The sequence below is a fragment of the Haliotis rufescens genome, unplaced genomic scaffold (genome assembly GCF_023055435.1).
Source record: "Haliotis rufescens isolate VD_foot unplaced genomic scaffold, xgHalRufe1.0.p SCAF_21, whole genome shotgun sequence".
In the NCBI taxonomy this organism is placed as follows: Eukaryota; Metazoa; Mollusca; class Gastropoda; order Lepetellida; family Haliotidae; genus Haliotis; species Haliotis rufescens.
In genome coordinates this window covers 2,995,380-3,023,170 of record NW_025963902.1, presented here as the reverse complement: position 1 = coordinate 3,023,170, position 27,791 = coordinate 2,995,380, and the positions used below count along the sequence as shown (strand labels likewise).

Below are 27,791 nucleotides of genomic sequence, written 5' to 3'. Positions count from 1 at the left end.
GCTTTAAACAACATACAAACAAAACCTCTTTTTCATGTGGCCATTCTTACTTGGGGTGTGTTGCCATTTTGACTTGGTTGATGCATGTCATTGTACCCTAATTGCGTGGATATATGCTCATGATGTCAGCCACTGTTTTTTCTGGTCCATACTCAATATTTACAGACCGCCGTCTTATATGGCTGGAACATTGTTGAGTGCGACGTTAAACAACAAAAACAAACAAAAACGTTTTGTGGCAGTTTTATTCATTTTAAAGGGCCCTGATCATCTCTTGTACTATACCTTGTAGACTGAAGCATATTATATTATTATAGATTTATTTGATCGTTCTTCTCTTCAATACTAGTACATATTTGTCAACAAGAATAAGCTAATCTGTTTATAGTTTCTCAAATATATTACCCGTTTTCAGATGAGATGTCAACTTTTCGACATTTAGCCAATAGGAAGTGTTCGTCTGCTGCTACGTCACTGCACTTCCGGCAATGGTGGCTTATTTTTGTCAGGAGACCAAAGTTCACTTAGGCATCGAGATGTACCTATACGCCGTTTCCAATTGCGTTACGGTGTTTGTATAATAAGAGAGCATACCTTCAATTTTATTTCAGCTATTGTCATTGAATTGTGTTTAAAATGGCCTCTGACGGACAGGTTTTGTTAACCTCTGGTCAACTTTCCCTGGGAAAAACGCATTTGTTGGCGATGTTGGCACTGACGTTCCTATTGTTCGCTACACAAACCCAGTAAGTAGGCCTCTTATCAGTTTCCTATCTACAATCATCGATCATTGTGTGCCAGCCGGACGGAGCTGCCTTGGTGTCAAAATATCATCAGAGTTGAAAATGCTAGTGCGATGCTAATGATTGTTTACCTCAAAATTACTTTTAACCTTTAGTCATGATAACAAAATGTTTGTATAATATTTAGTTCTTTATGTAAAGAAAAAGTATAACAAATTTTTTTGGGTGAAAATTTGTAGATTTTCTTCTATTCTTTCTGGACAAAGAGGATATATTTCTTGTGCCTTTCAAATTATCATGATTAGGCCTAATAAAGATCTATCATGTTTAGTGACATGCCATCTCTGGATCTCATGTGAACTTCTAAGCCAGGTCATGACATTATGACAACGTAAATCTCAAGAAGCAAAATGTACAACATGTCGAAAACTGACTGCAAGAAATCTATGTTATGACGTTTTGGATAACCTTTTGAATACAGTGCCACAACTTCCCGTGAGGACGATATCTGCCGTAGGTCACATGTTTCAAAGACATCATTCAGCTTTGGGGAGAATCAGTCGGACGTGAACTCGCGACCTTCGGGTTGTTAGCCCCACAGCCAACTGACAGCTCTGTCCACACTGCTAAGTTTAATTAGTGCAAATTTATCTAGTCATGCCAAAGACATATGGAACTGAACGGAAAGGGTGGAATAGGTGACAGACACTTATGAAGGTTACGGGTAGGCATGGTGTCGCATGACTTTAGTCTTCAGACACTCCTGTGTGATCCCAATTGTCACACTTGTCCCATTTCTTAATCTACCACTGATCTACAAAATACCAATATGCTAGCATGATTAGGAATGAGCATAAAATAAAGACAAGTGCATTTATTTGCATGCTTCGTGTCTTTGGATCCCATGCTTGAAAATGCATTACAATCCCCTTAGACCCTCTACACAGCTTGTAAAGCCTCGTATTCATCCTTGTCATTACAAATCTGACCCGTGAAGATCCGGGATAGAATAGGTCTTTAGCAACCTATGCTTGCCGTAAAGGGTGACTATGCTTGTCGTAAGAGGCGACTAACGGGATCGGGTGGTTGATGCATGTCATCGATCACATTTGGCAATTGCGTGGATTGTTGCTCATGATATTAAACACTGGATTGTCTGGTCCAGACTCGATTATTTACAGACCGCCGTCATATAGCTGGAATATTGCTGAGTGCGGCATTAAACAACAAACCAACCAACCAACCAACCATTACAAATCTAATTGATTTATTTCAGAAGAAGTAGATTGATAGTGTTTGTAGCTGCGATGTTTAGATGTGTGCAACATCAATAAATATGTACCTAATAAACTGCATTCCTGTGCATGTTAATGAAATACTGAATTGAAAGATATAGAATGCATTGGCGTTCCCATTTATAGTCTCATTTATCCACATGAATTAAGCTGAAACCTAACAAAATAATATACAGTCGTGCCTCGTTTATACGGACACTTGCGTCATTTCACAATTCGTCCGTATAAACAAATTTCCGTATAACTGAAACCAGCTTCTTACTGGAAGAGTTACTTCCTTTCATGATACACTATGTCTGGATTTGAATCGAGTGAGCCACCCATGAGAATATGAAAAGTCAGAAATGTCCATTTTGCCACCAAAGTCGCGAGCTTTCTCTATCAGCATTTCATCATTAACAGGCACATTACGACTTACTTCTGTTTGTCTTTTAAAATGTCACCAATTGTCGATTTTCCTATGGTATGTCCAAATTCAGTGCCATAATGCTTACTGATGGTTTCTAAACTTGCTGACGGGTGTTTTTCCCTTTTTTTCGCGTGCTGTAACTGCGTGTTGCTTACGTTTCGCTGGTTGACAGGCCATACTTACACATCTTTGACATCTGACCTCCACAGATGCCATATTTATCGAAGGGGATTACATGTACAATAAACAAGCTCGTCTCAAACGTGTCACTTGGTTAATTGACTTCTCATGAATCAAAGGATTACCACCAGCGGAAGGATTACCACCAGTGGAAGTGTATTGTCCGGATAAGTGAGACAATTTTGTGTGCATTTCAGTGTTTTGTGTATGAAAATGACTGTCCGGTTCCGGAAACTGAATTTCCGTATATACGGGTAAATTTATATAGTAATTATTTCGTTTTGAATGAAAATTGTCCGGGAACCAAGGTTTCCGGATATCTGAAGTCCGTATAAGCGGGGCACGACTGTATTGAAAATGAAAATTATTTCATAAACTAGCGCCTGCTATAAAATATGCCACCACAGACTATTATTGAAAACTCTCAACATCTCATGGGCTTATTCAATGACATTGCATGATGTGATGATAGATCACTGTGGGGAGCTTGCTTACACTTTATGACCTCTAACTTCACATGCATGTTTTCACTGGTTTATCTGGCAACAAAATATCATAAATCATTGGGTGTTGTGACGTGTTTGAAAGTTTGTGATGCTGTATTCTACCTTGTAATTAGGTAACACAAAGCCAGTAAGGTATCCTGGTGATGTGATATGTAATCAGTAGGCATTTGTTGAACAGTGTAATCAGAATACGGGATTGTTGATATGACCATATGACATACAATACTCACCGACGAAAGAAACATGAATACCATACATGTTTGTTGATATATGAAGTATTACTCATATTCAAGAGATATTAGACTGTTCCGGTGCACAAACAAACATACTGGTATGTCAGTGAACTGACCCTCTGAACACATCACGTGTCATCATTGATCCATGACTTTAGATGCACTATTTGTCTTGTGCAGGATTAGTGTGAAAGGTTTGGAAATCACGTGCAGTATACCATGATGTACATGGGTACAATATGTGAAGCCCATTTCTGGCGTTCCCCGCCGTGATATTACTGGAATATTGCTTAAAGCAGCGTAAAACCATACTCACTCACTCACTGTTCGTGTTTCTTTTGGTGGTGAGTATATACATGTATAAACATGGTGAGACATGGCTTTTATATCTCCACTGTTAATAATGGAGAGGGGTACAGGGGCACATGAAGTCTTCTCCGTTGTTATTTGCGTCTAGGCACTCCCTAAATCCTTTACATTGCAGATTAGAGTTATGACAAGGACCCCTAACTTTCAGGCATAATTTCAAACACTGTATTTCCATGTACTTTCAGAGCCAAGTTTTGCACCTCTCTCAAGGTATTGAAGAAGGATGTCAACCAGTATGGCCAAACCCTCTGCACTGAGTCCTACCAGTCAAGATGTGGCTGGTTCACATTCAAGATGTGCACATTTTACGAGTATGTTTTTTTGTCTAATACAGATAATGACCATACGGCTCACCATTATATTTTTCGTGAGAACAGCTGATTGTTTGATCATATTGATCAGTCCAGTTTCATGGTTTTATTTTAATTTCATTTTTGTCTGAGCATAATTTTGTGATTTGGGTGTCATTATCGTGTCTTACCCTACTGCCAGGCTTCATCAATAACTTGGGAGATGCTGCCTCCTGGATAACCCTGTAGGAAGCATCATGGGGGTTTTCATGCTTGTGTTTAATAGACTGCAACGAATACACTATGAGGCGAATACGATTTGTATCATGAATATAGGGTAACGAATACGAATAATAATTCACGAATACAAGTCAGCAGTGATGTATCATTTGTCATATTCAGCATGTTCAGTGAGGCAACAACAACATAAAATATTTGACATGGTTTGTTAATTTTTAATATATTATTGAATATATTATTCATTTATATACTGTATTTATCCAGGTACAAGTATCTGCTCAAATGCAACTATGACCAGATAGCAAATGCTGCAAAAGTCGACAAATTGTCTTATTTTCCATGTAGAACATTTTAAAGATTTTGACCCTAGTATCCGTGATGTTTTGATGAAAATAATTTCAGGAAGATCCCATGCACAAAGGAGCGGAATGACACAAAGGTCAAGTTCAAGATTGTAACAGAGTGTTGTAAAGGCTACAAGTACGATGACAACAACATAACATGCATCCGTAAGTAGCTGGTTTCTCCTGTCGAGTCAGTCTTACAGCTTGTATCATTATCATCGTTGTATCATCAAGTCATAGTCTTTATTAATCATGTACTCATGATCGGCCACAGAAAACACAGATAATCAATAATTTGGTGCTCATGAGGTCAATGATTATCAGAGAAACTCGCCTGATTTGGTGTTGGCAATTTGAATATCCTGGAAAATTGTGCCTATCAGTTCATGAACCTCAGAAAAGTTTGGTTCCATTCTTTTGGTATAAAAAAACTCTTAAAACCATGAACGAGTTTTAACTTGCCGCACACAGTATTGGTAGCCAAATATGTTTTCAGTTGTAGGGGAACCTGGAAAATCTTTTATCCTAAGCCCCTGTACACATGAGTTTATTAATAAATGTATGCTTTGTTTAATATGACAACATTACACAATCTGCCTTGCATTGAAAAGCAGTTCATGCACAGAAAACATGTAGACACTCTACAAAGCAAAAAATGCTTTGGTTCCTAAACATATCAGCTACTGAAGACTGGTGTGAGGGTATTTTCATCAAAGATTGGTTGGTTGGTTTGTTGTTTAACGCCGCACTCAGCAATATTCCAGCTATATGACGGCGGTCTGTAAATAATCAAGTCTGGACCAGACAATCCAGTGATTAACATCATGAGCATCGATCCACGCAATTGGGATTGATAACATGTATCAACCAAGTCAGCGAGCCTGACCACCCGATCCCGTTAGTCGCCTTTTACGACAAGCATAGTCGCCTTTTACGGCAAGCATGGGTTGCTGAAGACCTATTCTACCCCGGAATCTTCACGTCTCTTTCATCAAAGAAAACAACAAGACTGCCTATGATTTATTACATAGTAATGTTATGATGGCTATGCCATTTTGTATGAAAGCAGTTGAAACAAGCACAAAATTACCTCTGGATGTTTTTTCTGTAACCTCTTAATGAGTTCATTGAGAGCATCATTAAAGTTGTTCATAAATGAAACTCTTGTTATTCCACTTGAAACCCAATGGGTCTTCCAGGGAAGAAATGTCCACAGTATCCCAAACTAGTCAGAGTCAATGAGAGAAGTTACAGTGGTCAGATCCCTGACACGGCTGATTGCATGTCATGGTGACCCAGTGGTTTGTTGCTCATGTTTTTACTCACTCCCTCTGGATCTCACTCCATCCCCATGGATCTGCCCGGAGAGCGGAAGGTCGGGGATTCGATCCCTGGCAGCGTCATACCACAAGACATTAAAAGATGGTATTTGTTGTTACCCTGCCTAGTGCTCGGCATAAGGGGATGAAACAAGGACTGATTAGTTCAGAGTCTGTATACTGTGTCTGGATGGGGTATCAATGTTATACTTTTGCACATGTGTGGGCTAGCTCTGTAAAACTAGCATTAGTCTGGACTAGAACAAGCAGCCACACACACATATGCATGCACGTTGCTATAATAAGTACAATAATCTTGAAATCCTGCAATATCAAATTCATCTCTTTAAGTCATTTGGATGCTGTACTTTCATTAACTGAGCATGCTGAGTGCAGGGCATTTTTTTTGTCAAGGGGAGATAATTCAGAATGTTAACACTGGGTAATCTCCCTTTGTTGTAGGTTCTTTACCGCCATGTTAAATATGTTCTGTGTTGGCTGACATTCCAGGTAATGAGACGGAGGATGGCACTGCAGGTGTTACCATTAACACAAATAATGATCAAATGAATGTATCTCAAGGTAGTATTGTTGTTGTAAACAGTCATTTCACTCTGTGGGCTTTTATCAAATTTTACTTTGCATGCATTGGTATCTGTGCTGTTTTTGTCGTCAAATAAATCACATGGCTGTAAGTACATTTAGTTTTGAGTATTATATACATATTCGATTAAATGTTTTGTTGGTTGGCAAGATCAATCTTTTGCACTGTTCCTTTCGCTGTTTTACAACTGAATCTGCCCAAAATTGGGCAAAAGAAAACCTGGTATAAATCGTAACCATGCAAAAATGTGTAAAGAGACAGAAGGCTTATTTTGAAAATATTTGGCATGTGTCTAAAAGTTTAATTCAGGAATATATGGCTTTGTGTTTTGTTTGACTACAAAGACTTAGTCTTACATGTCTAATAATTTTGTTCTATTATTTATTGTGGCCAGGTTTATTGGTTTGAGTATGAGAGATGTCCTATTATGTAATGGATGTTTCTCACTGTTGAAGTTCTGTGACATGTCATAAGGAAGTTTTTTCTTCTTAACACTCTGGGGCCCAGGTGGCTCAATTGTCAATGGCGCTGCATTTTGTTGTTCAGAGATGCGTCCCTTTGGCGTGTCAAAGACTGATGATGCTGGGTTAAGATGCCAGATTTGTCAGAACCGTACCTGTGCTCCTGGATTTTTGACTTGTAGATGTTGTAGACTTCTTAGGGCTGCATTTTTCACTTTCATCACACATGAAGCTTACATGCTCTGAGATAACTGAAATACTGTTCAAAGCGGCATTAACTCAAATCAATTCTTTAATCTCCACATGCTTACCAACTATTGGTTGCTTTTCTTTTTAAAAGAAATTGTTGTTTTGACTTTGCTATTGACTGACCACATCCCCATGCCGTATGATCGTAACTATGTTTTTTCATGTTTAAAAGTTTAATTGTGAGATATCAATATCAAATAATTTCCTAATCATTTCTTTCATTTCCTTATAATTTCTTTCATCAATTATACTAATTGTACCACCCAGTAATTACCTCTCATGACTTTGAACAATTTACAAGTGTTAGGTATTTTCTTTCCCTTCCAAACAAAACAGCTGAAGACCTTACAACAAGAGGTATGAACGTCCACATTCGTGGTAGTGCATGACCGTTTCTGTTATTTCTGTACATTGAATTTCTTCCCGTTACTGTTTGTATGGATTTCTTCCCGTTACTGTTTGTATGGATTTCTTCCCGTTACTTTTTGTATGGATTTCTTCCCGTTACTGTTTGTATGGATTTCTTCCCGTTACTTTTTGTATGGATTTCTTCCCGTTACTGTTTGTATGGATTTCTTCCCGTTACTGTTTGTATGGATTTCTTCCCGTTACTTTTTGTATGGATTTCTTCCCGTTACTGTTTGTATGGATTTCTTCCCGTTACTTTTTGTATGGATTTCTTCCCGTTACTGTTTGTATGGATTTCTTCCTGTTACTGTTTGTATGGATTTCTTCCCGTTACTTTTTGTATGGATTTCTTCCCGTTACTGTTTGTATGGATTTCTTCCCGTTACTGTTTGTATGGATTTCTTCCCGTTACTGTTTTTATGGATTTCTTCCCGTTACTGTTTGTATGGATTTCTTCCTGTTACTATTTTGTATGGATTTCTTCCCGTTACTGTTTGTATGGATTTCTTCCCGTTACTGTTTGTATGGATTTCTTCCCGTTACTGTTTGTATGGATTTCTTCCCGTTACTGTTTGTATGGATTTCTTCCTGTTACTATTTTGTATGGATTTCTTCCCGTTACTGTTTGTATGGATTTCTTCCCGTTACTGTTTTTATGGATTTCTTCCCGTTACTGTTTGTATGGATTTCTTCCCGTTACTGTTTGTATGGATTTCTTCCCGTTACTGTTTGTATGGATTTCTTCCCGTTACTGTTTGTATGGATTTCTTCCTGTTACTATTTTGTATGGATTTCTTCCCGTTACTGTTTGTATGGATTTCTTCCCGTTACTGTTTTTATGGATTTCTTCCCGTTACTGTTTGTATGGATTTCTTCCCGTTACTGTTTGTATGGATTTCTTCCTGTTACTATTTTGTATGGATTTCTTCCCGTTACTGTTTGTATGGATTTCTTCCTGTTACTATTTTGTATGGATTTCTTCCCGTTACTGTTTGTATGGATTTCTTCCTGTTACTATTTTGTATGGATTTCTTCCCGTTACTGTTTTTATGGATTTCTTCCCGTTACTGTTTGTATGGATTTCTTCCCGTTACTGTTTTTATGGATTTCTTCCCGTTACTTTTTGTATGGATTTCTTCCCGTTACTGTTTGTATGGATTTCTTCCCAATACTGTTTGTATGGATTGTCTCATAGAGGGCTTCGAGGTAACAAGGAAACCTTTCATGCTTTCATATTTCATATGATTTTCCTTTTCTTACATGTTTTAAAAGTATGTTATTTAGTAATAATTTTGTGGCCTTATTTTATTGTCTACAACTAATTATCGTCCCCAGTGTTATTCAGTGGATGTGATCGCCCTCAATATCTCATCCTGGTCGAATAAACTGATGAGTCAGTGTTAGAAAATGGCACTAGTCCTTGCCAAACTGCCCAATAGTTAAGGTACCATAAGGACTGGTAGAAATTTTGCATTTTTAAGGGTTTTGCTCTATGTTATTATTATGAGGACTAGTGGACTAAAGATGTTAGTTTCTGTCGCTGTTCGGGGTGAATATTAGGAGGTTGGGCTCTTTAGTTTGGCTGATTGGGTTCACCCTTCCCTGATGACAAGGAGTGTTGCTCATGCTTTCAGTCACTGGTTTGCTTGGTTCAAATTCGATCAGTTACAGACTGTCTATATCGCTGGAATATTGTTGACTGGCATTAAACAACATTCACTCGTTCTATAATGCAGTCCCCGATGAATTATGCGATTTGATAGTCGCTGAAAGATTTGCAGAAAATGTGACGTTCACAGAATTGTAGTACAAATCGAGGAATTTGCCTCTTCTTTTCCTCAATAGATACACTTTTTTTTCATTATTTTCAAGATTTTCTAACGAATTGTGCACATATGATGCCCAAACTTTCCGAATGCGATGCATACATAGACAATATTAATCCTACATTAGATTGAAATTTGAAATGAATAAGTCTCACATTTATACATACTTGTGGTATTGACTACATAAAGTTGACATATTAAACCAAACCTCAAATGTCTAAACATGCTAAATGCAGGAGATTATAATTTGTAAAGAAAAATGTGAATTTGTGAACTTTGTACATGTAAATGGTTCTTCTTACTGCAGATGTTTGGTAATTTGACCGCCGAATTTTGTTAATTTTATGGCAAAACTTGTCTGGGGCTGATAATAAGCATAGTAATGGTCCATATGTTTGTGAGTTTTGAATGTATAGACTATGTAGGATTATTTTTCATTCATAAGTAACATTTGAGTGTCAGTGACACATTTCCTATACAGTTGACATCAGTGTAATTCATGCAAACCTTCTACAACAATTTAGTACAGTTGTGTATGTTTCCTTCCATGCAGCTGAAGAACTTACAACAAAAGGTATTTACCACCACCTGTGTAACATGGCGTTGTGCATGACCCTGTTAGTTACCATGGTTACCATGAATGGTGTCACTAGTTTCCCGTTACCTTGGTTACAGTATTATTTTGATGTGATCACATGGTTATTACCCTTTTGTATCCCATGCATGGGGAACGTCCACACTCCCTTCCCCGAGTCACAACAACTCGAGTTTCTACTGCATTTAAACCTGCTTGTTAGTATGGGCAATATGTAGTACTAACATGTACCTTAATGTTGGTCGAGTGTAACATTTCTAAGTAACGCTGTAACATTGTGAACATTTATGTGCTGAAGGCGTTTTCTTCACTTCAACTGTCTGAGAATGGCATCTTATTGATATTCCCCATTCTCTCTTTAATTTAGCCTTTGAGCGCTGACGTGTTCCAAACTACTAACATGCTTTTATTGTTGTCAACTTTACTTGACAAAAGGCCAACCTTTTCTTTGTACTTTGATAACAGGTTTTTCCAAGATGAAAAAAAAGTTCAAATATATCAGCAATGATTAGAGTGGCATTGGATGCATTAATTTTTTTTCTGCTTGACAAAAATTGCAATTATACATTTTAAAAAATTCAAACACAAACAGTTCTCCTTTATAAGTACTATCTCTTAATTTTGTAAACATGGTAATTGGTGTAATTCATATCCAATTTTAAGAACCATAGCCAGAGAAACCATGTTGAAATTATCAGATGAATAAGATGTCTTGTGGAAACTTTCCCCCAATTATGATCTTTCAGTTATTACAATAATTAGTTAATTTTGATATATGATGGTTAACTATACAAAAGTTCAGGTGAGCTAAAGCTTATTTAGTTGTGTTTCAAAAATCCTATGATCGGTTCTGTGATCTAAGTGATACAAAGGTTGGCCTGGTTGTTGAGGTTGCAGGTCACTGTGACATGGTGGACAGTTCACTCCTGACATTTTAACCTCATGTACTGTATTCCCCCACTGAACCTATTTTCTGACAGGCATCACACGCAGTGATCACTTGGCATCACACCACTGTCACAAGCTTATTTCTATGTCATTTGAGTGGCATTTTCTCATTTGTATTTAAAACAACATGCATGCAGTAAATCATTGTCCCAACAAGACAATATCTTAGAATTAGATTTTCAGATCGTTGTGTATAAATAATTATTGTGAATATGCCGTTATTGGTATGAAAACTGCAATGATGAGTATGTGAATATGTCTTGGGTGAGGGGCGGTGGGGTAGCCTAGAGGTTACAGCGTTGCTCATCATGCTGAAGGCCAGGTTTGATTCTCCACATGGGAACAATATTCCAATAAGCCCATTTATGATGTTCTCTGCTGTGATAGTGCTGGCATATTGGTAAAAGGGGGTAAAACCATACTCCCTACATCAGAGAGACCATTTTGTTTGTCCTGATGTACTGCCATTGTCAATAAAGGGTTCACAAACAGATGGATATAGTTTATAAGGAGAATATTTTCTAAATGTAATTTATCCGTATCAGAATTTGTTTATCTAAATATATATATACATGATATAGTTTTGGCAAAATTGAATTATATAAGCATATGTAAACTATTATATGCTACTCATAAGAGATTTAAGAACAGATGTTTCATTCATATTACTATAGCTAATCCATCTTCCTGAGACAAGGGAGTTAACTGACTATAAAGTCCAGTTTCCACCCTTGCCGAACTAGGCTGGGATTACGGAGTTATATTTTGGCTGGACTAACGAGTCTGCGTAGTCTGCATCAAAATTGTGTAAAGAAATAGATATCAACATACACGTTATGGTTGCATCACTCACTCAGCATACATGTTATGGTTGCATCACTCACTCAGCATACACGGTATGGTTGCATCACTCACTCAGCATACACGGTATAGTTGCATCACTCACTCAGCATACACGTTATGGTTGCATGGGTTTCAGTGTAATATGGTTGACTGGTAGAAGATTTGATTTTTGTTTTCATGTAAATCATCTGTGTTTAGTCAGTAATGTAGAAAGTAAATTGTGCACATAGCATTTAACAATCCAAACCTCATATCAGTATTATAGTAATGTGAGAGAGCAGGGGTAAATTTTATTGTAGTGTTAGGGGGGACACTCCACGATAGGGCGAAAGTTCAAGAAAATAATTGAGTGTCAGTGTAACAAGTACTAGTGGTGACAGAAACCATTATTTTATCAACTTTCATGTTCGGGCATACTTAGACTAAGTTAGAGCAAAATTAAAGCCATGATCGCAGTCTGATATTTTCTTTAGTTGATTGTGTTGCTTTGATGTGTTTTATTGAATCTGAATAAGACAAATGTTTAGTTTTACAATAATTAGATTACCAAGTCACATTTGCTTAATACTTTTAGACTATAGCTTCTTTATTGCAACAAGGGTGGCTAGGTATTGTGATTCCGTGTTGCAACCGTTAGTGATCTGCTGTGTGTATTGCAGGGGACCCCGAGGCAGCAAGGACTATTCAAGACCCAGATGACGATGACGGTATCAACATTTCCCATGGTGCTTTTGCTGCCATTGCCTGCGCGTGTCTTTTCATCATTTGTGTGACAGTTGTCATCGTCATCCATGTCAGGAAGAAGTAAGTATAACAAGGGCTTGTCTCAGTCACAGTCTCATTAAAGTCTCACCTGGTATGATACCTCTCTGTGGGAGGATAACGCTAACTCTTTGTCGGAGGTCATTTCAGGTGAACTTTCTAATCTGTCAATCAGTGTCAAGACTTTTAAGTTCTTAGTGAGAGAGTGAAGCATTCAGAGCAGCATATCTGGTTGTGTGTCTGAAATGAACATAAGCAGACAGTTCTTAATGGAAATTAAAAAAGATCTCACTATCTATCATCATATCATATCATATCATATCATATCATATCATATCATATCATATCATATCATATCATATCATATATCATTTATCATATTTCTTTTATGTCATATAAAATATATCATCATATCTCAGATTTTATTTCATATCATATATACAGCGATAGAAATTGGCACTAGTCCTATAGTCCTTGCCAAGCAGCCAGATTGTTAAGGACAAGTAGAAAATTTACATTTTTAAGGGTTTTGCTATATGTTATCATTATAAGGACTAGTGGACTAAAATGTTAGATTCTATCTCTGTATCATGTCATGTCATATCATATCATATCATTTATCATATATCATATGTTGTGGATATTTTAAACACCCTCTTGTTTTTGAAAGGGAGTACTATATTTAGAAGGTCTGGGCTCTGTGTCACTTCTCTTTTGTTAAGATCAAAATTTCTAAATTGATGTGAAAACGAATGGTTCAAAAACCTATGCATTTTTCATTTAGCTCGGACTGTCAAAGATGCTTAGGGTTCACTTGGAGTATGGTTTGTCAGATCATCACATAGAGAGATTAGGTATCAGAGTAGAGATCAGATTTTAATGAGATTGCTTCAGCTTTGTGAAGTGACCTGCATAAGACATGACACCACGGTCCCGTTCCACAAATTGTTGCGCTAAAGTGATCGTAAGTCCCATACTTTAACATAGACTGACGATAGTCATAACGTTACAATCGCTATGTGGAACCAGCCCAGACCTACATTTGCTATGTGGTAGGTGGTTGGAATCTGACCAAAATAAACACTAGACATGGCAAGCTACTAGTGGCCAAACAAATAAAATTTTCTTACCCATTATGTGCTCCAACAGTGAAGTTCAGAATAACCGATTCTGTCATTACTATTGATATTCTGTCACGCCATGACAGATTGACTATAGTTGTTAAAAGAGTTGGGTATTGTGTTAATTGGGATGATTTTTAGGGATGGATGCTTAAGACATTGGTTACTGTATGTTGTGTTGTTGCTATTGAAACCTGGTTGTCCCTTGTTTCCTACAGATACTATGTGCTGAATGTTGTGTTGTTGAAACCTGGTTGTCCCTTGTTCCCTACAGATACTATGTGCTGTATGTTGTGTTGTTGAAACGTGGTTGTCCCTTGTTTCCTACAGATACTATGTGCTGTATGTTGTGTTGTTGAAACCTGGTTGTCCCTTGTTCCTACAGATACTATGTGCTGTATGTTGTGTTGAAACCTGGTTGTCCCTTGTTCCCTACATATACTATGTGTTGTATGTTGTGTTGTTGAAACCTGGTTGTCCCTTGTTCCCTACAGATACTATGTGCTGTATGTTGTGTTGTTGAAACGTGGTTGTCCCTTGTTTCCTACAGATACTATGTGCTGTATGTTGTGTTGTTGAAACCTGGTTGTCCCTTGTTCCTACAGATACTATGTGCTGAATGTTGTGTTGAAACCTGGTTGTCCCTTGTTCCCTACATATACTATGTGTTGTATGTTGTGTTGTTGAAACCTGGTTGTCCCTTGTTCCTACAGATACTATGTGCTGTATGTTGTGTTGAAACCTGGTTGTCCCTTGTTCCTACAGATACTATGTGCTGTATGTTGTGTTGTTGAAACCTGGTTGTCCCTTGTTCCCTACAGATACTATGTGCTGTATGTTGTGTTGTTGAAACCTGGTTGTCCCTTGTTCCCTACAGATACTATATGCTGTATGTTGTGTTGTTGAAACCTGGTTGTCCCTTGTTCCTACAGATACTATGTGCTGTATGTTGTGTTGAAACTTGGTTGTCCCTTGTTCCCTACAGATACTATGTGCTGTATGTTGTGTTGTTGAAACCTGGTTGTCCCTTGTTCCCTACATATACTATGTGCTGTATGTTGTGTTGAAACCTGGTTGTCCCTTGTTCCCTACAGATACTATGTGCTGTATGTTGTGTTGTTGAAACCTGGTTGTCCCTTGTTCCCTACAGATACTATGTGCTGTATGTTGTGTTGAAACCTGGTTGTCCCTTGTTCCTACAGATACTATGTGCTGTATGTTGTGTTGTTGAAACCTGGTTGTCCCTTGTTCCCTACAGATACTATGTGCTGTATGTTGTGTTGAAACCTGGTTGTCCCTTGTTCCCTACAGATACTATGTGCTGTATGTTGTGTTGAAACCTGGTTGTCCCTTGTTCCCTACAGATACTATGTGCTGTATGTTGTGTTGTTGAAACCTGGTTGTCCCTTGTTCCCTACAGATACTATGTGCTGTATGTTGTGTTGTTGAAACCTGGTTGTCCCTTTTTCCTACAGATACTATGTGCTGTATGTTGTGTTGTTGAAACCTGGTTGTCCCTTGTTCCTACAGATACTATGTGCTGAATGTTGTGTTGAAACCTGGTTGTCCCTTGTTCCCTACAGATACTATGTGCTGTATGTTGTGTTGAAACCTGGTTGTCCCTTGTTCCCTACAGATACTATGTGCTGTATGTTGTGTTGAAACCTCGTTGTCCCTTGTTCCCTACAGATACTATGTGCTGTATGTTGTGTTGAAACCTGGTTGTCCCTTGTTCCCTACAGATACTATGTGCTGTATGTTGTGTTGAAACCTGGTTGTCCCTTGTTCCCTACAGATACTATGTGCTGTATGTTGTGTTGAAACCTGGTTGTCCATTGTTCCCTACAGATACTATGTGCTGTATGTTGTGTTGAAACCTCGTTGTCCCTTGTTCCCTACAGATACTATGTGCTGTATGTTGTGTTGAAACCTGGTTGTCCCTTGTTCCTACAGATACTATGTGCTGTATGTTGTGTTGTTGAAACCTGGTTGTCCCTTGTTCCCTACAGATACTATGTGCTGTATGTTGTGTTGTTGAAACCTGGTTGTCCCTTTTTCCTACAGATACTATGTGCTGTATGTTGTGTTGTTGAAACCTGGTTGTCCCTTGTTCCTACAGATACTATGTGCTGAATGTTGTGTTGAAACCTGGTTGTCCCTTGTTCCCTACAGATACTATGTGCTGTATGTTGTGTTGAAACCTGGTTGTCCCTTGTTCCCTACAGATACTATGTGCTGTATGTTGTGTTGAAACCTCGTTGTCCCTTGTTCCCTACAGATACTACGTGCTGTATGTTGTGTTGAAACCTGGTTGTCCCTTGTTCCCTACAGATACTATGTGCTGTATGTTGTGTTGAAACCTGGTTGTCCCTTGTTCCCTACAGATACTATGTGCTGTATGTTGTGTTGTTGAAACCTGGTTGTCCCTTGTTCCCTACAGATACTATGTGCTGTATGTTGTGTTGAAACCTCGTTGTCCCTTGTTCCCTACAGATACTATGTGCTGTATGTTGTGTTGAAACCTGGTTGTCCCTTGTTCCCTACAGATACTATGTGCTGTATGTTGTGTTGTTGAAACCTGGTTGTCCCTTGTTCCCTACAGATACTATGTGCTGTATGTTGTGTTGAAACCTGGTTGTCCATTGTTCCCTACAGATACTATGTGCTGTATGTTGTGTTGAAACCTGGTTGTCCCTTGTTCCCTACAGATACTATGTGCTGTATGTTGTGTTGAAACCTGGTTGTCCCTTGTTCCCTACAGATACTATGTGCTGTATGTTGTGTTGTTGAAACGTGGTTGTCCCTTGTTCCCTACAGATACTATGTGCTGTATGTTGTGTTGTTGAAACCTGGTTGTCCCTTGTTCCTACAGATACTTTGTGCTGTATGTTGTGTTGTTGAAACCTGGTTGTCCCTTTTTCCCTACAGATACTATGTGCTGTATGTTGTGTTGTTGAAACCTGGTTGTCCCTTGTTCCCTACAGATACTATGTGCTGAATGTTGTGTTGAAACCTGGTTGTCCCTTGTTCCCTACAGATACTATGTGCTGTATGTTGTGTTGAAACCTGGTTGTCCCTTGTTCCCTACAGATACTATGTGCTGTATGTTGTGTTGAAACCTGGTTGTCCCTTGTTCCCTACAGATACTATGTGCTGTATGTTGTGTTGAAACCTCGTTGTCCCTTGTTCCCTACAGATACTATGTGCTGTATGTTGTGTTGAAACCTGGTTGTCCCTTGTTCCTACAGATACTATGTGCTGTATGTTGTGTTGTTGAAACCTGGTTGTCCCTTGTTCCCTACAGATACTATGTGCTGTATGTTGTGTTGTTGAAACCTGGTTGTCCCTTTTTCCTACAGATACTATGTGCTGTATGTTGTGTTGTTGAAACCTGGTTGTCCCTTGTTCCTACAGATACTATGTGCTGAATGTTGTGTTGAAACCTCGTTGTCCCTTGTTCCCTACAGATACTATGTGCTGTATGTTGTGTTGAAACCTGGTTGTCCCTTGTTCCCTACAGATACTATGTGCTGTATGTTGTGTTGAAACCTTGTTGTCCCTTGTTCCCTACAGATACTACGTGCTGTATGTTGTGTTGAAACCTGGTTGTCCCTTGTTCCCTACAGATACTATGTGCTGTATGTTGTGTTGAAACCTGGTTGTCCCTTGTTCCCTACAGATACTATGTGCTGTATGTTGTGTTGTTGAAACCTGGTTGTCCCTTGTTCCCTACAGATACTATGTGCTGTATGTTGTGTTGAAACCTCGTTGTCCCTTGTTCCCTACAGATACTATGTGCTGTATGTTGTGTTGAAACCTGGTTGTCCCTTGTTCCCTACAGATACTATGTGCTGTATGTTGTGTTGTTGAAACCTGGTTGTCCCTTGTTCCCTACAGATACTATGTGCTGTATGTTGTGTTGAAACCTGGTTGTCCATTGTTCCCTACAGATACTATGTGCTGTATGTTGTGTTGAAACCTCGTTGTCCCTTGTTCCCTACAGATACTATGTGCTGTATGTTGTGTTGAAACCTCGTTGTCCCTTGTTCCCTACAGATACTATGTGCTGTATGTTGTGTTGTTGAAACCTGGTTGTCCCTTGTTCCCTACAGATACTATGTGCTGTATGTTGTGTTGTTGAAACGTGGTTGTCCCTTGTTCCCTACAGATACTATGTGCTGTATGTTGTGTTGTTGAAACCTGGTTGTCCCTTGTTCCTACAGATACTTTGTGCTGTATGTTGTGTTGTTGAAACCTGGTTGTCCCTTTTTCCCTACAGATACTATGTGCTGTATGTTGTGTTGTTGAAACCTGGTTGTCCCTTGTTCCCTACAGATACTATGTGCTGAATGTTGTGTTGAAACCTGGTTGTCCCTTGTTCCCTACAGATACTATGTGCTGTATGTTGTGTTGAAACCTCGTTGTCCCTTGTTCCTACAGATACTATGTGCTGTATGTTGTGTTGTTGAAACCTGGTTGTCCCTTGTTCCTACAGATACTATGTGCTGTATGTTGTGTTGTTGAAACCTGGTTGTCCCTTGTTCCTACAGATACTATGTGCTGTATGTTGTGTTGTTGAAACCTGGTTGTCCCTTGTTCCTACAGATACTATGTGCTGAATGTTGTGTTGAAACCTGGTTGTCCCTTGTTCCCTACAGATACTATGTGCTGTATGTTGTGTTGAAACGTGGTTGTCCCTTGTTCCCTACAGATACTATGTGCTGTATGTTGTGTTGAAACCTCGTTGTCCCTTGTTCCTACAGATACTATGTGCTGTATGTTGTGTTGTTGAAACCTGGTTGTCCCTTGTTCCTACAGATACTATGTGCTGTATGTTGTGTTGTTGAAACCTGGTTGTCCCTTGTTCCTACAGATACTATGTGCTGTATGTTGTGTTGTTGAAACCTGGTTGTCCCTTGTTCCTACAGATACTATGTGCTGAATGTTGTGTTGAAACCTGGTTGTCCCTTGTTCCCTACAGATACTATGTGCTGTATGTTGTGTTGAAACATGGTTGTCCCTTGTTCCCTACAGATACTATGTGCTGTATGTTGTGTTGAAACCTGGTTGTCCCTTGTTCCCTACAGATACTATGTGCTGTATGTTGTGTTGTTGAAACCTGGTTGTCCCTTGTTCCCTACAGATACTATGTGCTGTATGTTGTGTTGAAACCTGGTTGTCCATTGTTCCCTACAGATACTATGTGCTGTATGTTGTGTTGAAACCTCGTTGTCCCTTGTTCCCTACAGATACTATGTGCTGTATGTTGTGTTGAAACCTCGTTGTCCCTTGTTCCCTACAGATACTATGTGCTGTATGTTGTGTTGTTGAAACCTGGTTGTCCCTTGTTCCCTACAGATACTATGTGCTGTATGTTGTGTTGTTGAAACGTGGTTGTCCCTTGTTCCCTACAGATACTATGTGCTGTATGTTGTGTTGTTGAAACCTGGTTGTCCCTTGTTCCTACAGATACTTTGTGCTGTATGTTGTGTTGTTGAAACCTGGTTGTCCCTTTTTCCCTACAGATACTATGTGCTGTATGTTGTGTTGTTGAAACCTGGTTGTCCCTTGTTCCCTACAGATACTATGTGCTGAATGTTGTGTTGAAACCTGGTTGTCCCTTGTTCCCTACAGATACTATGTGCTGTATGTTGTGTTGAAACCTCGTTGTCCCTTGTTCCTACAGATACTATGTGCTGTATGTTGTGTTGTTGAAACCTGGTTGTCCCTTGTTCCTACAGATACTATGTGCTGTATGTTGTGTTGTTGAAACCTGGTTGTCCCTTGTTCCTACAGATACTATGTGCTGTATGTTGTGTTGTTGAAACCTGGTTGTCCCTTGTTCCTACAGATACTATGTGCTGAATGTTGTGTTGAAACCTGGTTGTCCCTTGTTCCCTACAGATACTATGTGCTGTATGTTGTGTTGAAACGTGGTTGTCCCTTGTTCCCTACAGATACTATGTGCTGTATGTTGTGTTGAAACCTCGTTGTCCCTTGTTCCTACAGATACTATGTGCTGTATGTTGTGTTGTTGAAACCTGGTTGTCCCTTGTTCCTACAGATACTATGTGCTGTATGTTGTGTTGTTGAAACCTGGTTGTCCCTTGTTCCTACAGATACTATGTGCTGTATGTTGTGTTGTTGAAACCTGGTTGTCCCTTGTTCCTACAGATACTATGTGCTGAATGTTGTGTTGAAACCTGGTTGTCCCTTGTTCCCTACAGATACTATGTGCTGTATGTTGTGTTGAAACGTGGTTGTCCCTTGTTTCCTACAGATACTATGTGCTGTATGTTGTGTTGTTGAAACCTGGTTGTCCCTTGTTCCTACAGATACTATGTGCTGTATGTTGTGTTGAAACCTGGTTGTCCCTTGTTTCCTACAGATACTATGTGCTGTATGTTGTGTTGTTGAAACCTGGTTGTCCCTTGTTCCCTACAGATACTATGTGCTGTATGTTGTGTTGAAACCTGGTTGTCCCTTGTTTCCTACAGATACTATGTGCTGTATGTTGTGTTGAAACCTGGTTGTCCCTTGTTTCCTACAGATACTATGTGCTGTATGTTGTGTTGAAACCTGGTTGTCCCTTGTTTCCTACAGATACTAAGTGCTGTATGTTGTGTTGTTGAAACCTGGTTGTCCCTTGTTCCTACAGATACTATGTGCTGTATGTTGTGTTGTTGAAACGTGGTTGTCCCTTGTTCCTACAGATACTATGTGCTGTATGTTGTGTTGAAACGTGGTTGTCCCTTGTTTCCTACAGATACTATGTGCTGTATGTTGTGTTGTTGAAACCTGGTTGTCCCTTGTTCCTACAGATACTATGTGCTGTATGTTGTGTTGTTGAAACCTGGTTGTCCCTTGTTCCTACAGATACTATGTGCTGAATGTTGTGTTGAAACCTGGTTGTCCCTTGTTCCCTACAGATACTATGTGCTGTATGTTGTGTTGTTGAAACCTGGTTGTCCCTTGTTCCTACAGATACTATGTGCTGAATGTAACACAGGAGGAAATAAGAAAGTCTGTAAGCGTAGTGTCTGATCCCTTCCTTGATACTCATTTACATAACGGCACAGGTGATGTGTAAGTATATTGCCAACAGCAGCAGCTGTTTGTTTCTCAGCTGCCTGGGCAAACATTCATCTTATTGGCTGAGGCTTCTTGCTTATTAATAATTTTGAAGTAGTTTATGAATCCATTGTTTGGAACTTTCAATATTTATCAATTGAAATTGACATATGAGATTCATTTGGGTCTTTGGTAGGCACAGACTGCCTAGAAATTCAAGACACTAGTCCTAGAGTTTGTAGCTTCTTATCCCCCGCCCAACAAAGTTGGCGGGGGATATAGAAACGGGCTCCGTCCGTCCGTCCGTCCGTCCGTCCATCACGTTTCCGGAGCATAACTTTTTTTCATGAAATTTTGCAGGTCTGTCCGGTACATGCTGAACTGGTGCCTTTTGCTATTTAGAAATTTTAGAAATTATTTACGTTTCCATGGCAACAAGATGGACTTAGCTTCCAAACTCTTCTTTTTTTTACAATTTCCATGACAAGTTCCACCTTGGTTAAAAAAGATTAGGGTTTGTTTTGATTTAATTATGTCTTAAATTCTGCAACAGAGGCGGGGGATATAGCCACGTTAGTGGCAAACTCTTGTTCTGTTTGAACCTGTTGAATAAGACAAAAATGGTTACTATGTTTATTGTTTCTGAAAGTTTACTCAGTTCCAATTTGTAGCAGAATTGAAGCATTTAGAACTGGTTCAGAGTTCTAGCTCTCACGTTATAGCCCTGTAAATACAATAGGATGACGTCACTAAAGAGTAATAATAGCCAGTTAGAACTGACGTTAAACCCAATTTCACCTCACCTGTTCAATGAAGTACTATATTGAACTACACTCATTCATTCAGTCAAATGTAGGCTACAGAGGCTAAAACAAATACATGGTCCAAAGTTAAAGCAGTCCACATTTTATGTCTGGTTTGAGGTAAAACATTATTTCACATTTTAGCAAATGACACACTCATTACCCAGAATGAACTACTTGTATATCTTCAGAATATCCCATAATTTCACCCACAGTATTAGTTGTATAAATTCACTGTTTTGGAGTTCAGGTAGGCATTGGGGCCTTTGAGTGTCTTGGCTGTAGTTGTTGGGGCTGTCCTGATATGCCCATCTTCCTGAGGCAAGAGAGTTAACTGACTATAAAAGTCCAGATTCCACCCTTGCCGAACTAGGCTAGTATTATGGAGTTACATTTTGGCCGGACTAACGAGTCTATGCATAGTCCAATCAAAATTGCGCACTGAAATTGAAATCTGGTTCGTACACTGTTGTACAGATTTCGGTCGATTGCAGGATTTGCAAAGCATGTTCACCGCCAACTCGTTGTCAGCAGATATTTTCCAAATGTTTTCATGTTTTTAATCAAGGTGCTCACGTGATTTGATGCATTTCGCGATGTAAGACCCGTTTTATCAGAATATAGATCTTGATTGTCGATCAGATCTAACTGACCGGGCGCCACCATTTTGTGTGAAGCAAATGCAAGTGATACAAGAGGTGGAATCTGATTGGTCCATAGGAGAGGCTTAGAAGGGACATGACTGGTAATAGCCACTGGTGGCGATACGATCGAGCCCAGTAATTCCAGCCTTGTTCGGCAAGGGTGGAAACTGGACTTTTAAAGTCAGTTAACTCTCTTGTCTCGGGAAGATGTGATATGCCTACCTCATGATACAATGTGTATTGTGATACTAAATTTGAGCCTATTTTGTTTGAAATCCCCCCTTATTCCATTCATCCTGATTATCTTTCAAGGCCAGTCATCACCTTGCCCGTGCTCAAGGGTTTCACCAAAAGTGGTTAACGTCTAAGACCTGCATCACTTGGCTTTCCTCCCACATCAAGCTGGCATACCATGATATAACTAACATACTGTTGAAAGGGGTGTTCACCAAAGTCACTTACTCCCTTTTCCATGAGACCCGGCTGACACGAGATTGTTATAGCTATGTTGTGTTGAACTTGCATGATTATTATATTTAAGCTTGTTCTACCGTCTAGTATTATGCAATCAGATTTAGTTTCATGAGATTTAAGGAGTCCCTGAATTTAAAACCATAGGAGCAAACGGTTCCCCACATGGGTACAATTTTCCGGTGTATCCCGCCTTTATGTTGCTGGAATATTGTTAAAAGCGACGTAAACACCCTCCCTCACTCACTCCCTCACTCACTCACTCACTCACTCACTCACTCACTCACCTCACTCACCTCACTCACCTCACTCACTCACTCACAGGACCCTCTCTTAAATTCTCTAACTCCATTGATGCCCCAGTTGTTTAACATGCTGGAATTCTCTGTGCAGAGTTACCTTCCTTTGACATGCCATTACCAGGAACCTATCATCATGGGTTTGAATCCCACTGGCCCTGATTTTGTTCCTAGGATCATCAGCACAATACCTGTGCTTGAAGGTTTTACTGAAATAGAAAACATAAAAGACCTGCATCACTTGAGTTGAAACGCTGAGATATAACCGAAATACTGTTAAATCAAACTCACTCACTCCTTCTTGCTAGGTGTTGGTAATCCAGGTGATAACTGGCTTGATGCTATTTTCCAGGCAACTGAAGGAAGAGAAGGAGAAGGAGGCGGCCAAGTCCCCCCTGGAACTGGAGAAGATGGTGCAGGCCTAACTTCAGAGGCAAGGAAGAGGAGTGGTCTGAAGCTGGCAGGAGACATGAATGTCCTTATGGTGATGGCATAGACTTGACAAGGATGCCGATGTTTGGCAGTGGATTTTGGAATTGGTATTTGCGAAAGATGTCTTGTTTTTGAGCTGATTCTGTGGATCTAGTCGCAAGGAATGCAATATGATGAGTCGGTGATTATTCAGTGATTTTTGCTGATTTGCAGCCGTCTACATGACGTCAGGAGGGTGCCAGCTAGGTGGAGATCCAGCACCACTGGTCATGTTGCAAAAGAAAATTATGATATTACAAATTCAGTGATTGTTTGTTGGAATGAATTGACCTTTTGATGTCTATGTTGGGAGGCTACGAATTACGAATACCATATCAAGCTATATCATATTTTTGGGCATCATTGAAAAGAATTCAGAAGGGAAAAAGGCCAGACTCTATAAACCATTCCCGTCTATTCATACCATCTATTAATTCCTTGTCAGTAACTATGAGATGAAGACATCTAATTGTCAGATGGGAAGACATATAAAATATAAATGTGTAATAAATAGCCTCCGTCTCTGGACTCACCAAACAAGTAATCTATATGTTTTGGCCCATATTTATTTCCGTTTTTCTTCAACATGTTCAATCTTCAAATATCAGAATAACCCTGAAATTCATTATATTTCTAATCTTGAAAATAATTGAAATTTTCAAGGAAACTTCAAATTTGTGTGAGAGTGCAGTCAAGTATTGGACTTGGAATACTCATGCACAGATGCTTGTTGTAGCACACGACACACGGTGTCATACTTCCCAGTGTCTACAGCAGGTCATGTGTGGTAACTGTACATATTATTTATAAAGGAGCACATTCCATAGACACAGTGCAATGTCAGATTTCTGTCAGATATCTTTTCTTCATTGTTTGGTTTATAGATTTTTTACTATATCCAGTTAGCACGGGTCTGTTGAAATAAAAATAACAGTATCTTTGTGTAGTTCAATATGTATGTTTTTTTGGTTTGCAATGACATTGTTCCGATCAGTCAGTTCGGGCCACACAGTTTTTGTTTTTCGTTTCACGGCCCACCGCCCCTACTGAAAAGCAGCTGGAAAAAAAAAATATTAAACTTAAAAATATTTATTTTTGTTATGTCTCCCACTAGTTATATAGACCCTCTTATACAACATAAAGTGTTATTTTTAAATTCCATGTCTACATCACTATCAGTGATTCATGAAGCCATGGCAGAATGACTTTAATATAAATGAATGATTGACATAGGTATTTATTTTTATTTTAATTTCGACCGACCTTGTGTGGAAAAACTGAAAATAATCTGTGAAACATACAATTAAAAGAATTTGGCCTATGTTAGAAAAAATGTAATCTCTTTGTATGTGCAGAATGCTTTGTATTCTCACAGAACATGTGTATATACTACTCAACTGTTGATAGGGACACTCACATGTCATTCTATTTAGATATACTCTTGACATGAGAATCAGTTGTGTGTATCATGGACAGATAAATATCTCTATCTGAAGTGGAGTAGTGTATTTACTTCTGAGAAGGCTGAGTGTCTCTCTTAAGGCCAGGCTTTTTTATTTTTAGGATTATGGATGTTTCTGCCCAAAGTCCAGGATTGTTTTAATGCAGAATGCCTCTGGAATACTTTATGAACATTTTCTGTGCTCAAAAGACCGCCATTTGTGACGATAAAGCCCCTTGTAACAATAAAAATTCTACCACTTACAACACGGACAATTGTCAAGGGAGGCTATTCATGTTCGGCTTCGAGATCAACAAAGATCAATTATGTATTTCTTTACTAGTTTACAACGGTAAATTCATATGTTTTTTTATTAAAAAGTGATGATAACAAATAAAATAACTGACTACGTTGCTATCGTCGGGAAAATAATAATAATGGAAATCTGATTTATTTATTTTTTACATTTTCTCAAAAATTAGAGTTGGCAGGGTCGTAATCCGAAAAATATAAAACGCCTGGCCTAAGGTTGTTGGCTGGTATGGTTTTGCTTTCACTGCAGAACAGATGTTAAACTTGTAGTACTTTCAACGGCATTTTTTTAGTCAGGTTAATGCCAAGAGATGAAGTCGAGAATAACAGACTGAAAGTTAATTTGTCAAATGTGCTGTGTAATATACAACACAAAAAGTGAGTCACACCCATTTTACAACATGTCGCATGTTGCTTATGGCAATAGTGAATGAGAGTAAGCACAATTGTTTATACTTTGACGTGACTGCATTGTAACCTTGTTGCATGACGTGATGACACTGTATGACGTTATCAATGGAATGTCACTGCACATTAATAATTTAGAGAAGTATGTAACCGGTAAATGCCTACATTTTCATAGATTTCAAAAATGTGTTATCTAGCATAGACGTTATTGTTTCCTTATTGATGTTAATGTAACTGTGAGTGTTTGCCCATATGTCTCTATTGCAAAGTATGAATGTGGGTGGTAGTTTTACATGTAGGCCTTGCACTGCAAAATGCACAGCAAAATGCACACCAATCTCTTCTTTCTTTATTTGGACATTTAGATTAAATAGCTAAGATAATGCTAATACCTGTCTTCGAAAAGGTAAATACTCTTAATACAGACCAGCGAACAAGATGATTGCAGTGACTGGGGCAGTGCCTTTGATCAGATATTAAAATGTCAATGGTGGCTTTCATTTTGTATGTAGTTGTGTTTATATTTAAATCCTTTGATGATAGAGCAATCAAGTGAAAGAAAAATTCAAACTGTTTATATTTCATTCCATGATTGAGGCCTTTGACTCTGGTCACTTGAACCTATTAGCCAAAAAGTTGATAATTTTAGCAGTTTTAACTCACTCACTATAGAAGCATTTGTGTCTAGTATACAAGGGTTAATTTCTAGAAAAAAAACCAATCATAAAAATCAGAACATTTTTTCCAATACTTCTCTGCATGAAGACCTGGGTACCCTCATAGAAGGTTGAATCAGGTGAACTTTCTGAACAGCCAATCAACGTCGAGGCTTCTGAATTCTTGACGTGAGTGAGCAAAGAATTCAAACCAGCTCTGATTTCTGTATTTTGAAAATGAACTAAACTGGCAAGTTCTTAAAATGGAAAGTATAGCGGTGTCATTATATTGTAGACGTTATCCTGTTGTCTCTGGGGGGCACGGGTGGCCCAGTAGTCTAAGGCGCCGCGATTCGCTGTGCAGAGTTGCGTCCCTTAGGCACGCCAGAAACCTATGATTGTGGGTTTGAATCCCGGTTCGCCCCGATTATGTTTCTAGGTTTGTCAGCACCATACCCGTGGTAAACGTCTGAGACCTGCATCACTTCGGGCTTTCCTCCCACATTAAGCTGACACGCCGTGATATGACTGGAATACTGTTAAAAGCGGCGTTAAACCCAACTCACACACTGTTCTGTTGTCTCTGAATGTTGTGGCATCTACACATAGGGGAGAACCATCAAAGGAACATTTGTGTTCTGTGTGGGTTCTCATTTGTATAAATCAAGTTCTGAATTGAGGTGGTAAAAGAAGTACACCGAATTGTTTTAGAAAACTGCCAGTTGATAGATTCAAGAACCCATGCAGCCTTCTTTTAGACTAGTCAGTCGGTTGAGGGTCCTTCTGACCTTCTGTGGTCATCAGACCATAGCACAGAGAGGTATCATATCAAGGAAAAGATGTCATTTAATGAATTTGTAAAAAAAACCAACAATTTTTTGGGGAAATGCTGACATTATGTACAGGGTAAAAGGAGATTGCTTCCCTCGTGCAGTGTCCATTATTACTTATTTAATTACACCATCCCACTATTCTTTGTCTTCCTAATACGATGATGACACACCATCTTGTTTAGGATTGCCTAGTGCCAATGGCATGTTTATGTCACAGTTTCATCTTAAGTGATGTTTTTTGTGTGAAGTAGATGGGTGCTGTGACCTTTGTGACTTGACCCAGTTGTTGTCAACATGTGTGAGCAGGTACATTGTGTGACCTCCTGATCTCGTGTACACCAGCCTCTCTATGAATGTATGTTGAGTTGGTAACCATGTGTTTCACACCTCACTGACTTCATTAGTACAGGACGATATGGATGTGCTGAATGGAAAAGTAATAACTACAAATTCCTGGAACATTGCTGAATGACCATAACATGAAAAGCATGAGAAATAATGATCTAAATACACGAAATTCCTAAAATATATATATGGATCGATTTTTTAGTTTCTGGCCAATGGGGTCAAGCCTAAGCATGATGAAACATTAAGAATATGATAACAATGTGATAAACAAACTGCTTATTCAGCATGT

At 38.9% G+C, this 27,791-nt stretch overlaps 1 protein-coding gene and 1 long non-coding RNA gene across 7 annotated transcripts; one reads left to right on the top strand and one right to left on the bottom strand.

Annotated features, from left to right (window-relative positions):
- The first annotated feature begins 469 nt into the window (after positions 1 to 469).
- On the top strand, positions 470 to 26,759 carry LOC124133435. Of its 6 annotated transcripts, XM_046497859.2 has the most exons (9): positions 470 to 746; positions 3,921 to 4,046; positions 4,668 to 4,774; positions 6,439 to 6,510; positions 7,579 to 7,599; positions 10,030 to 10,050; positions 12,522 to 12,666; positions 20,730 to 20,831; positions 23,386 to 26,759. In XM_046497859.2, the coding sequence occupies exons 1-9, from the start codon at positions 637 to 639 to the stop codon at positions 23,456 to 23,458; spliced, it is 777 nt and encodes a 258-aa protein (XP_046353815.2). In that variant the 5' UTR covers positions 470 to 636; the 3' UTR covers positions 23,459 to 26,759. The 6 variants fall into 6 exon arrangements, with proteins under 6 accessions (XP_046353815.2, XP_046353817.2, XP_046353816.2 ...); XM_046497861.2 differs by lacking the exon at positions 6,439 to 6,510; XM_046497860.2 differs by lacking the exon at positions 7,579 to 7,599.
- Positions 2,983 to 27,413, bottom strand: LOC125382902. The gene is made up of 3 exons (XR_007222564.1): positions 27,291 to 27,413; positions 23,031 to 23,039; positions 2,983 to 3,689 (listed from the first exon to the last, which is right to left on the bottom strand). It is a non-coding gene; the product is annotated as an uncharacterized LOC125382902 (long non-coding RNA).
- Between the last annotated feature and the right edge of the window lie 378 nt (positions 27,414 to 27,791).